General features: G+C 37.4%; 1 protein-coding gene and 1 pseudogene across 1 annotated transcript in view; one reads left to right on the forward strand and one right to left on the reverse strand.

The window, feature by feature from the left end:
- Positions 1-9,930, reverse strand: part of IPO11 (importin 11) — a 228,489-nt gene extending 218,559 nt beyond the window's left edge. Inside the window, 2 exon segments of the mRNA XM_006891505.1 lie at positions 8,139-8,239; positions 9,793-9,930. Of these exon segments, the coding sequence (XP_006891567.1) occupies positions 8,139-8,239; positions 9,793-9,930 (239 nt within the window).
- Positions 9,931-11,944: 2,014 nt separating this feature from the next.
- LOC102876750 lies at positions 11,945-12,701 on the forward strand (annotated as a pseudogene).
- Positions 12,702-13,330: the final 629 nt, after the last annotated feature.

A 13,330-nucleotide genomic window follows, 5' to 3' on the forward strand; every position in this document is an offset into this window, starting at 1 on the left:
TGGGTTTCAGGGTGAAGATCTTCTCTCACTACTCTAAAGGGCCCCTTTGGCAGTAGGAAACACATAGACTATTATGGAGATTGATTTTTCACCAGCATTTCTTGTTTGCTGTTCTGTTACATTTTATTATTCTTACTGAGGTAAGATGATATCTCATAGTTGTTTTGATCTGCATCTCTCAGGGCTAGAAATTTTGAACATTTCTTCATGTGTTTGCCATCTGAATATCTTTTTTGGTGAAGTGTCTGTTGTTATCCTGTGCCCATTTTTCAATTGGGTTGTTTACCTTTATCCTGTTGTGGTGCTTTAGTATTTTATAAATTCTACATATAAGTCCCTTATCAGATATGTCATTTCCAAATATTTTTTCCCACTCTGTGGCATTCCTTTTTACCCTGTTGGGAGAAGGTTTTGGATGTGCACAGGGATTGCATTCTTAAAGGTCCCATTCATCTATTTTATCCTCTCCTCGTAGTTTTTTCAGGATGCTTGGAAAACTGTTTATGTTGGGGACTAGGCCTTCTATAGTTCTTCCAAGCTTTTCTCTAGTGAAGTTTATCGTCCTTGGTTTTAGTCCTAGGTCCACAATCCACTTTGAGTTGGTTTTTGTGTATGGAGTGAGGTGTGGATCCTGCTTGCTATCTCTGCAGATAACGTTCCAATTTTGCCAACACCATTCCTTAAAAATGCTGTTGTTTCCTCACTTATCTGATTTCATCTCCTTGTCAAAAATCAGTTGACCATAGGTAGATGGGCTGATTTCTGGATTCTCAATTCTATTCCATTGATCTATGTGACTGACATTGTACCAGTACCACATTGTCTTGACCACCACAGCAATATAGTAGGATTTTAAATCAGGGAGTGAAATGCCTCCTACCTTGTTTCTCTTTTTAAGGAGTGCTTTTGCTTATTCGAGATCTCTTTCCATTCCAGATGAAACTGGAGATTGCCTTTTCCATCTCGTTGAAGAATGGAATTGGGATTGCATTGAACACATAAATTGCCTTTACCAGTACTGTCATTTTTACAATATTGCATCTTCCTATGCAGGAGCAAGGGATTTCGTTCCACCTCTCCAAGTCTCTTTCTGTTTCCTGTAGTAATGTTTTGTAAATTTCTTTGAAGAGATTCTTTGTGCTTCTGGTTAGATTTACTCCCAAGTATTTAATCTTATGATTAGCTATTGTGAATGGTATTGTTTCAATCTTTATGTAGAACAGATCATCCAGGAAGCTGGGCTCTATGAGGAGGAGAGTGGCATCAGGATTAGAGGAAGACTCATCAACAACCTACATTATGCAGATGTCACAACTCTGCTTGCTGAAACTGAAGAGGACCTGAAGTGCCTGCTGCAGAAGGTCAAGGACCGCATCCTTACGTATGGACTGAAGCTCAATATCAAGAAAACAAAGATTCTCACTACTGGGCCAATTGGTAGCATCATGATAGATGAAGAGACTGAGACTGTTAACAGCTTAAGTTTGCTTGGCTCCACAATCAACACTCTTGGTACCAGCAGTGAGGAAATCAAAAGACAAGTTGCATTGGGAAAGTCTGCTGTCGAAAACCTTTCTAGAGTACGGAATAGCAATGATATCAGTCTGGAGACTAAGATGCACCTACCTGATCCAGACCATAGTCTTCACAATGTCTTGCTATGCATCAAAAAGCTGGACAATGACAGAAAGAGAACTGACATCTTTGAGCTGCGATGCTGGAGAAGAGTATTGAATATATCATGGATTGCAAGGAGAACAAACAGGTTTATCCAAGAGAAGGTGAAACCTAGCTGCTCCTTGCAAGAAAGGATTCTGAGGCTTTGTCTGAGCATACTGCAAGAAGGGGCCAGTCCTTGGAGAGGGCTATCATGCTTGGAAATATGGAGGGACTGCACAAGAGAGAAAGACCCTTGATGAGATAGATTGATTCAGTAGCTGAGGTAATAAGGACAGGTATGTCAGAGACAGTAAGGTTGGCACAGGAAAGAGGATGATTCAGGGCTGTTGTAGATAGATAGGGTCACTATGAGTCACAAGCAACTTGATAGCATATGACAACAACAACATGATAGACTAGCTGGTGTCAGATGAAAAATCTAAACAAGACCAGCTATAAAAGTAGTAAGCAAATTTTAAGGCATGGTATGCAATGAATGGTATCTCCAACAGTTATGGTTTGAGACCCTAGCCCTTTTCAATAGGCTTTTTCCTGTTATGTTAAAGAAATCTTATCTATGCAGAAAAGATCCTAAACCTGATTACTTCTGAGTTATAAAGAAAGCAGAAAAGACAGAGAAAACACTAAAGATGTCAAGATCATTGGGAAACACCAGAAAGCAAGATAGGCTCACAGAAGGAATCAGCATAGCTGAGACTCTCATTTGAACTGTCAGCCTCTATACTGTGAAAAATTAAATGTTCTTTATTTTTTTAAATGTTTGTTCTTCAAGTCAACCTCCTGTGATACTTGTGTCACAACAGCACTATGTAAGAAAAACAAGGATTTAAAAACAGCCTAGTCATTCAAGATTTGCAAGACCAACATCTCAAAGAGTAGGCAAACTATGGTTAACCTATGATTTTTCCTTGATGCAATTTTCAACAAGAAATAAAGCTAATCTTAAAAACATTATGTCCACCACAACAAGATAAAGGCAAACAATCCAACTGAAAAATGGGCACAGGATATGAACAGATACTTCACCAGAGATGACATTCAGATGGCCAACAAGCACATGAAGAAATGTTCAAAATCCCTAGCTCTAAGAGAGATGCAAATCATAACAACTATGAAATATCTTCTCATCCCAGTAAGAATAGCAAAATTTAACACAACAGCAAGCAACAAATGCTGGTGAGGTTGCAGAGAAACTGGAACCCTTATTCACTGTTGGTGGAAGTGTAAAATGGTGTAACCACAGTGGAGGGTGGTGTGACACTTTCTCAAAAAGTTGCAAATAGAGGTACCATTTGACCCAGCCGCAAAGAGACAATAACTACCACCCAAGCAGACATTTGCACACCCATATTTATCACGGCTTTGTTCACAATAGCAAGGAGTTGGAAACAACCTAAGTGTCCATTAACAAACAAATGGATAGAGAAGCTGTGGTATATTCACAAAATGGAAAACTACACTGCATTGAAAAACAAGGAACTCATGCAGTATTATTCAAAATGGGTGATCCTGGAGGACATTATACTGAGTGAAATATTTCAGTCACAAAGGGACAAATACTGCATCGTGCCACTGCTGTAAAACAAGACTGACACAGGGGTTAGGGGGAGACTGAGAAAGATGGGATACATAATGTATACTGCATTGAAACAGATGAGGAAAAAAACTGTTTAAAAGGTATTGCTGTCATGACAAGAGTCCAGAATGAAGCCTGCATAGAGGAGTGGACTGAGGGGAGGGATTGTAAAACAATGGGGGAACATTTCTTTTACTTTTCAAAGAAAAGAGTGTACTCAGAGGGAGGGATGGGCAGGGAGAACAGTGTAACAATGAATGAATGGATTTCTAAAGTCTCTGTAAATTTTCATTAAAATTAATAAAAAAAAAAAAGATTAAAAAAAAAGCCCACCATAATGTCAGTGAAAAACATTATCTTGGTTATTTAGTATTGGACTACTTCAAAATTAATGAATCCAGCAAAGGATCATTAAAAAACAAGAAAAGGAAATTCTTAAAACTGTTACTGCAGCCAGATCGGTAGGCCTGAAAACTTGAACCTTTTTTGTGAAATGATTTTTTCATCTCTTACTAGAAATGTAGCTTTTATGTGTTAACCTATTGTTTATATTATCAGTATGATTCTAGTGAACAAGATATCAGTAGTTCAATTTCTAAGGAGTAAAAGGTTATAGAGTATTTTCTAGGGCACAAGGGAGGGGCAAGATGGAGGAGAAAGGGGATGGCGTTTGAGGAATGACACAATGGTACTGCTATTCTAGGGTCAACTGTACATATTACATAAAACAAAGACCTGAACTTTGTTTTTAGCATGTGTTTAGCAATGTTCCCTAGTAGTTAACATTACACCACTTTCAATTCAGACTCTATCTCAACCAAAAACTGCATTTTTTTCATTATTAATTACAGTAAATAAGACAGACCAAAGAATTGATGTTTCTGATTGTGGTGGTGGTGGTAGAATTAGTGAATATCCCACAGACTGTCAAAAGAACAAACAATTCTTTGGAGGAAATACAACTAAGGTGCTGCTTAGAAGCAAAGATACTGAAACTTTATACTTTGTACGTGTTCTCAGAAGGTAGTAGTCCTTGGACAAAGATAACATGCTGGGGATAACAAAGAGACAGCAAAAGACTACAAGTGCTGCTGTTGTCATATACTGCTGAGTTAGAACCAATTCAACATCTGACCCTTCAGTGGATTTTCAGAGGCAGTATGCTGCATGGGAAGTCGTATATGCTGTGTTTCTCTTGCTTCTGCTACTGCTGTGTGCCACTGAATTAGCTGCAACTTATTGTACCAATATAACAGAGGCATTATTGCCAAGTGCCATCAAGTAAAGTATTGACTCATAGTGACCCTATGTAGAACACATCTTAAACCTGTCCTACCTTGTATCATCCTCATCATCTCTGACACACTTGAGTGCTTTGTCACAGACACAGTACCAATCCAACTCACTGAGGGTCTTCTTCTCTTTTGGTGACTTTCAGTTTTCCAAGCATGATGTCCCTCTCCAAGGAAAAGTCTCTCATAATAAGTTGTCCAAAGTATGTGAGACAAAGCTTCACCATCCTTGCCTCCAGGAAGCACTCCAGTTGCACTTTCTCTAAGACAGTTTAGGAGCCCATAAGATACTCAGCACTCTTCTGCTACAACATCACAACTCAAATGCATCAATTCTACTCTTTTCATCTTTATTCACTGTTCAGCTCTCATATGCACAGCAAGTGACTGGAAAGACTGTGCCTTGAGTTAGATGCACCTTAGTCTTTAAAGTGACTTCACTGCTTTTCAGGATTTTAGAAAGAAAACAGATTTTGCAAACCTCCAAACACAAAATTGTTGAAATTTTCAATCTTTTTACCGTCTATCATGATACTTGCCTATTGGCCCAGTGGTGAGAATTTTTCCCTTCCTGATGTTGAAATGTAATCCATATCAAAAGCTGCAGTCCTTGATGTTCTTCAACAAGTGCCTAAGATCGCCCCACCCACCATCTCAGTAAGCAAAACTGTGTCCTCTGTGTAATGCAAGTTATTGCTGCATCTTCCTCCAATCCTGATGTCACTCTTCTTCATAAACTCTTGCTTCTCAAATTATTTGCTCAACATACAAACTAAGTAGGAGTGGGGAAAGGATACAGCCCAGACATACATATTTCCCTATTTTAAAGCATGCAGAGTTCCCTTGCTCTGTTCAGACAACAGCTTCTTGGTCTAGGTATATACAGATTTCACATAATCATACTTACATGTTCTAAATTCCCATTTGTTTCAATGTTAACCATAGTTTGTTGTTATACACACAGTCAAATACCTTTCCATAGTCAATAAACAGAAAAAAGACATTCTTCTGGTATTCTCTGCTTTTAGCTAAGATCTGACATCAGCAATGATATCCACTGGACCAAAAGCCTTTTCTAAATCCAGTGTGAACTTCTGGCAGTTCTCTGTCAATGTACTGTTCTATCCATTTCTAGATGATCTTCATCAAGATTTGGTTTGCATGCTATATTATTGACACTGTTTGGTAATTTCCACATTCTGTTGGATCACTTTTCTTGGAAGGGGAACAAATATGAATCTCTTCCAGAAAGTTAGCCAGGTAGCTGTCTTCCAAAGTTTCTGGCACAGACTACTGAGCCTAGCAAGGGCTGTATTTGTTACTTAAAACATATTAACTGGTATACCATCAATTAATTCAGGGGGCCTGAATTTTTGCCAATGTCTTCAATGCAGTTTGAACATCTTTCATCATTACCACTGACTATCATATACTACTTCCTGAAAGTTTCAGTGTCAGCCAATTCTTTTAAGTATAGTGACTCTGTGTATTCCCTCTATTTTCTTTTGATGCTTCCTGGATCATTCGAGATTGTGCCTATAGCATTTTTCAGTATTACAACTTGAGGCTTGAATTTCCTTTCTTTCAGTTTAAGAATGTCAAGCAAGTTCTTCACTTTTCGTTCTCCAACTCCAGCTCTTTGCACATTCTATTTTAATACTTTGTCTTCCCAAGCTGCCTTTTAAAATCTTCTGTTCATCTCTTTTACTTCAACATCTATTATTTGTTTTAGTTTCTTGACAGTCCAGTGCAATTTTCAGTCTCTTCTGACATGCATTTTTTCAATTTTTATTTATATAATTATTTCATTTACATTATATACCATTCATGTACAGTGTAAGGGTTTTCTCCCTTATAATCAACTTACGAAGAACTACCTTTGTGAAAGCATGTTAGCCAGCTACTTCATGACTCATCCTCTAATATCCTCCTTTTAAACAGACAATTTCTGATTAGCCTATCCCTATCAAACCAGTACTCTGAAACAACAAGCATGTTCTTTTTTTGCAAAACAACAACAACATCCTCTGCTCAACTTGGCAACTTTAAATCTGCAGTCCAGAGCAAGCCATCAGGTTGTAGTAACTGACACCAGCTCACAGCATGAACTATCTTCTCTTCATCAGTTTGGGTTCTGGTCAACTCATCCCCAGCCACCTGTGTCTACATTCAATTAAGCATGAACTGCAAGCTCAGGACCTGAATCCCAGACCTACTAGTCTGCTTGCACAGCCCTAACCCCTCTATTGGGCCAAGTGAACAAGCAAGGGAATCCTCACAACTCCCTGTCCCTCAAACGAACAAGCCTTGCCTGTTCATTCACAAATCTGAGCATGCTAGGACGGCAGCAATGAAGAAACATGTCCAAGCTCAGCCTGCTTCTCCATTGTTGTATTCCTCCTACTTCCACTCATAGATCCAAGTGATAGCTATGAATGAGCATACTCCAACCTCAAATCCTGGAAGTGGGCTCTGACGGGCACTAAGTTCACTCTGCCTCAGAAGCCATACAATTTGGACCAGTTTTGAAAAGTCAGTCTCTCCTTTTCCTTTTTTTGACTTGAGGAATTATGCTTTGGAACTTGAGCTAAAACTTGGACTTACACTGGGTGATATTCTTTGCCTCCTCTACTCTCCAACTTACGTCCCTAATAAGCCCCTTTCTCAGTACCACAGCTGTGAGTCTGTAAATCAACAATAAATCAATCTCTTGCTGCTGGTGTGGCTACAGAGGTACCACGTGGGTGGGATATGGTCTCTTTATCTGCTTTCTACTCGAGGGCAGTGAAGGGATGTGCTATTCTTACTCTATCTGGTCCTTTCAGAGAGATCCTCACAGCCCTGTGCCCCAGGTACCATTTTCTCCTATTTAGATAAAATGCAATCTGATATACTCAAACAAGGTATTCTTGGTTTTTGTCCCCTCAGAGAAGTTCTATGAATATAAGAATTTGCAGAGTAATAGTGCCATCTACTGACGAATAAAGACTTATTCTACAAAATTCATTATTTTCTCTAAAATTCCAACATCATGTCTATCCTGTTTTTCGCTGTACTGAGTAACTATTAAAAGATACATTAAGAGATATCTATTCACTTAATCACCTACAGAGAAGGGAGAAGTAAAAGAAGTTAAAAATACAAATTTACAGTATTTCATCAGCACTGCAGAGTGGTAAGAACTTAGAAAAAACTTAAGAATTAGCCTCCAATTAGTGTAAAAATGATCTATAGTTTCCTTCTCAATGATCTTTTTTCAAAACTTTAATCTCATAGTTGTCAAATGACTAATTTGACTAATTAATTAATTAATTGACTAATTAACTCAGCACTTCCTGTGCCTATGAGAGCTACTGCAATCATTTCAAGAAGGTCAACATGCCATCACCTCCCTAATTTAAAAAAAAAAAAAAATCAAACAAACTACCCCAAATAAAAGCCCTATGAAGGAGAAAAACAATCTAGATAAACTGAGAAAAATCTTTTTCTTCCTCATGAGTTAACACATTCTTTTCAATGAACAAAAATAGGCATCTTTCTGTATCTTCTTCAATTTAGAAAAGATAACAGGGCATGAGGAGGATACTCACTGAGGTGCTACACGTCTCCAGTAGCGGTCAATCCCATTTTTAAAATACAGAACCGCAAGCCATCTTACATTTATATCCAAAGTGTGGTTTGTGAAAATATTCTGTCAAAAAAATTATTAGAATGAACATGTAATATCTAAAAGTAAAATTAATATACTCACAATAAAATATGGATTTTTAAATTTCATTAATTTTTCTATATTTTATCACTATTATTTTGTAAGCATATATAGCACAAAAATTCATATAAAAAAGAACAATGTAAAACCTGTTCAGCAGTACTGTAAATGTTTAAGCTTAGTAGCAAGTATGTGGAAAATCATAATTTGCAGTACATTTTAAGACTTCCTTAATGGACAAATTCAATTTAGAAAAGAACAAACCTAATAATACTGCAAATGAGTAACATAACCCTCCCACCACAACAAAACACAAATAATGCGTAAGTTTAATAAATTAATAAAGGTATATACAGACAACATATATACAAAGATTCTAAGGAGTCAAAGCCCCTGGACTGTTAATAAATAGTGTGAAAATAACTATTTCAAAATACTTTCTTCATAAACTCAAGCCTAAACCACATGCCTCTGGAAACTAAGAACTTTGAGAAATGACGATAGTTCTAGAAAGCATTCAGGCCTTTTGTTCATAAGGTCGCTATGAGTCATGCTCGACTTGATGCAATCAACAACAACTAAGCCAAATATTTTTAAATTATGTAAAGACAGGATAGATCCAATATAAATAATTGCAAGTTAGACTTGGGCACTATTCAATAATTTATTCACTGTATTAATCCAAATAAAGGCAGCCTCTGCTCACATTACAGTAGTGGGAAACTACAATTATGGCTGAACAAGCCCAAATTACACACACAAAAAAAAAAATCTAAGGAAAATGAGAAAAAGTACAATTATTATGTAAGCTTTCAAATTTTTCCTAAACATTATACACTATTATTGTAGGTAATGAGTGTACTGGGAAATAAAAGAGTATTAAAATGATTTATCTATTTATTGCTGGTAGGAGTTACCGAAGTCAGTTCTTACTTCAAGGTGACCCTACGCACAGCAGAACACAACACTGACTATTGTAACACTTTCACCATTCTGGCACTGATAAAGTATTTTTTTTTATTAACATGAACCCCCCCCAAAAAATTTAGGCACATGTTGTTCATCAAATTCCTGTACTATTTCCCACAACACACTCAAGATAGGGCATCTAATGAAAACAAAAATTCTAGATGAGAAAAGGAAATAAAAAACCAAACCTCTATTAAAATTAAATCCATTAAGTATATTCTCTATACTTGACCTGAAAGCTATAGTATGCTAATGCAGACAATGTGGCAATATAAAATAATCAGAAGACATGGCACTAAAATGTATCATCATTAGCCCTAAGGTCAGCAATAACATGTTAAAAACAGAAAATCCTAACAGCAGATGCTTCTCAATTTATTTATTCATTCAGCAACAAATAATTTCTTAAGCACCCTCTAGAAAACATGTTCTGAATTAATAATGGCAGCAGAAGTCAAAAATCTGGACCAATTTCATTACTATACATCATCAACAAAACTAGGTTTTTACAACTAAAGTAACAGTATACCCTTTTATTAAAAATAAATTCTTTCATAACAACTTACAAGCAACACTGAATAGAAACCTGGTTGTGTCTCCCACTGTTTCAACTGTTCCTCAGCAGGTTTTAGCACAGCAGTATCCTGACTGGTGGCCTGTGTTAAGACCCGAAGAACAACGGTGCTGGCACTATTGAGATCCATGGAAACCTGGAAATGATAAGTTAACATACTTGATACAAGTCACATAATGAAAAATTCAAACTGGAAGCAAATAATGTAAAGAGAGAAAAAAGTTATCAATATACTGCATTACTCTTTCACCCACTCTTTTAAAGTTTTTGCCAGATTTGTACCTTTTCTTCTTAGGTGCTGTAGAGAATACATCAGTTCTGACCCGTTCTATGATTCTAGTCTAATAGAGATTGTGAAACCCTGAAACTATGGCCTTATTAATTTTACTTGAACATTTAACTAAACCCACTCTTGTAGCTCAACTTTAAGCCAAACAATAGATATGGTTACAAGGTTAACAAAAACATCTAGGAGGTACTCACTCCTTGTAACAATAACGTAAGATCAAAATGGCAGTATCTGCCCAGAGAGAAAGCTCAGAAGGTAGGAAGTGATAGAAGGATGAAAGAAAATGAAAACTGTAAGAAAGAAGATGGAAGAGTATACATTGATGAGATTAACTTACATCCTGGCCAAATTGAATGACGGGAATTACTACTGTAAAACAAAAATCTGTTTTAAATGGAAACCAATTTTCCTATAAACATTCATTCAAATAATTTTTAACAGACTGACGCATTAACAACTTTGATACACAGAAGACAAACTTATTACAGATAATGAAGATAGCTTAGAGCACTTATTCATCAAAGATTGTATAATATAGCCTGCAGTACAGATTACACCTGAACATAAAGAAAATGAAAATGAAAACACATGTGACCCACTAACAATGTCACAGTAAATGGTTAAGAAAGTCAAGGGGTCAATAATTTCATTCTATTTGGATCAACATTCAGCATTAGAAAGGAGTAGTGAAAAAAAATCAAGCAACATACCATACTAAGAAAATCTACAACAAAAGATCTCTTTAGTTCTCTTTAAAGCGTTAAAAAGCATGGACATCTCTATGATGTCTAAGATGAGCCTGACTCAAGTCATGATCCTTTCAATGACCTCACATGTATGCCAAAGATTGTGGAAAAAATTAGCAAAATTTCTGCATTTGAATTATACTACTAGCAATGAATACTGAATATACCAACCATATTCAGTAAGACTGCTAGAATAACAATCTTAGATGAAATGTTCTTCAGAAGGTAAGACAAGTGAGATTCCATCTCCCTTACCTTGGACATGTCATCAGGAAAAATTATCCTCTACAAAAGCAGCTCTGGTAGCCTAGTTCAGAGCAAGTGTGCTCCTAACCCTCTAAGCAGTGCTCATTCACCTTTCTGGTTGAAGTCATCAGTAGCTCCTCAGAAGAAAGATGTTCAATGTCCCACCATGCAATTCATCCTTGAAAACCCATTGGAGGGAGGGTCAGCTATGAGTCAATTCCAGCTTAACAACAATGATGGGCTTAGGGTTATGGGAAGAAAAGATATCATGATTGTGGCAAGTACAAATGGTAGAGACCCTTCCTGAGATGAAATGACACAATGCCCAAATCAATGGCCTTGAACAGCCTAAAGAGCATAAGGACGGTACAGGGCAACATTTCTTCTGTCACACATTAGTTGTTGTTGGACTCATGGCAACATAATACTATCTGTAAGGATGTGGAGAAATCAGAACCCTTGCACAGTGCTGGTAGAAAGGTTTGTCCACTTGGGAAAAGTCCTGCAAATCTTAAAATACCCTCAAAATGTTAAGCATTTTAAGTTAATATATAAAAACTGTTGACTCTAACTTACATCAACCTTAATCGCTTTAGGACAAAGGAGAACTTGGAAACCCTCAAGGTTTCCAAGGCATTAAATCTTTACAGTAACAGCGCGTTCGCCCGTCAGCCCTCCTGCCCTCTCGGTGCGTGCTCGGCCGTCCAACGATGCGGGAGTCGCTAGCACGTCCCAGAGGAGGTTCACCGCGCTCCCAGTCACAGAGCGCGGGCTCGTGGACGTGGCACCTTCGGTTCCCGGCTGAGACTGTCCTAGTCGCCCGCCTAGTCGCCCACTCTGTGGCGGCGGCGGCAGCGGATAAGATGAAGAATGAAATTGCTGCTGTTGTCTTCTTTTTCACAAGGCTAGTTCGAAAACATGGTAAGTTGAAAAAAGAGGCAGTTGAAAGATTTGCTGAGAAATTGACTTTAATACTTCAAGAAAAGTATAAAAATCATTGGTATCCTGAAAAACCATCAAAAGGACAGGCCTACAGATGCATTCGTGTCAATAAATTTCAGAGAGTTGATCCTGATGTCCTGAAAGCTTGTGAGAACAGCTGCATCTTGTACAGTGACCTGGGCTTGCCCAAGGAGCTCACTCTCTGGGTGGACGGACCCATGTGAGGTGTGTTGCCGATATGGAGAGAAAAACAATGCCTTCAGTGTTACCAGCTTTGAACATGAGGATGAAAACAAAGATGAGATCTCCAAGAAAGTTACTCGGGCACTTGATAAGGTTACCTCTGATTATCATTCAGGACCCTCTTCTTCAGATGAAGAAACCAACAAGGAAGTGAAACCCAGTTCAGTGACTGTAGCCCCAAGCCCTGTGTACCAGATTTCAGAACTGATATTCCCCCCTCTTCCAGTGTGGCATCCTCTGCCCAGAAAAAAAACAGGGATGTACCGAGGGAATGGCCATCCGAGTCACTACCCACCTCCTGTTCCATTTGGTTATCCACATCAGGGAAGGAAGAATAAATCATACTGCCCAATTCCAGTGACATGGGTACCTCCTCATGGAATACATTGTGACCGGAACCACTGGATGAATCATCACATGTTAGTACCTCACTAGCTCCTTTTTGATTCTGTTAGTGTCTTGTTGAAAGAAAGGTAGAATAAGCCTGATTATATATATAAAAATGTTGAAAGTTCTTACTCCCAGTAGTAAAGTTAGATGGACCAAACCATCAAACTTATTTTTATAGAGATGTTATTGAGAATAATCTTTCTTAAATATAGATATATATATATATATGCACTTTAGATACATTGATAATAGTTTGAGAAATTTTATTAAAGTTAGTCAAGTGCCTGAGTTTTTAATATTGGACTTGAGTATTTATATATTGTGTATCAACTTTGTTGGATACAAAAACACTGTAGGAGTGGACAATCTGTTATAGCACCTTTGTGGATGTAAGTTATTTATACACAAGGCTATCTATTTTATTTCATTATTTTGAAGAGTTGTGAAATCATGTAGGTGCACATAGAATAGTTTGAGGCATGCCAGTGTATTTCTCTTCTGTGCATTAAAAAGGGAGAAAGCAAAGTGTTCCGTTCAACATGTTTAATTATCTAGCGAAAAGTAAAACAATAAAAATTCTACATTTTCTTTTTAAAAAAATCCACTTTTGAACTTTATTTTCCCCAAAACATACAGTATCAAAATATGCACATGAAGTCTTAAATTTGTTATTT

Source organism: Elephantulus edwardii, unplaced genomic scaffold, assembly GCF_000299155.1.
Source record: "Elephantulus edwardii isolate Elephantulus edwardi_28Jun2011 unplaced genomic scaffold, EleEdw1.0 scaffold00099, whole genome shotgun sequence".
NCBI classification, from domain to species: domain Eukaryota; kingdom Metazoa; phylum Chordata; class Mammalia; order Macroscelidea; family Macroscelididae; genus Elephantulus; species Elephantulus edwardii.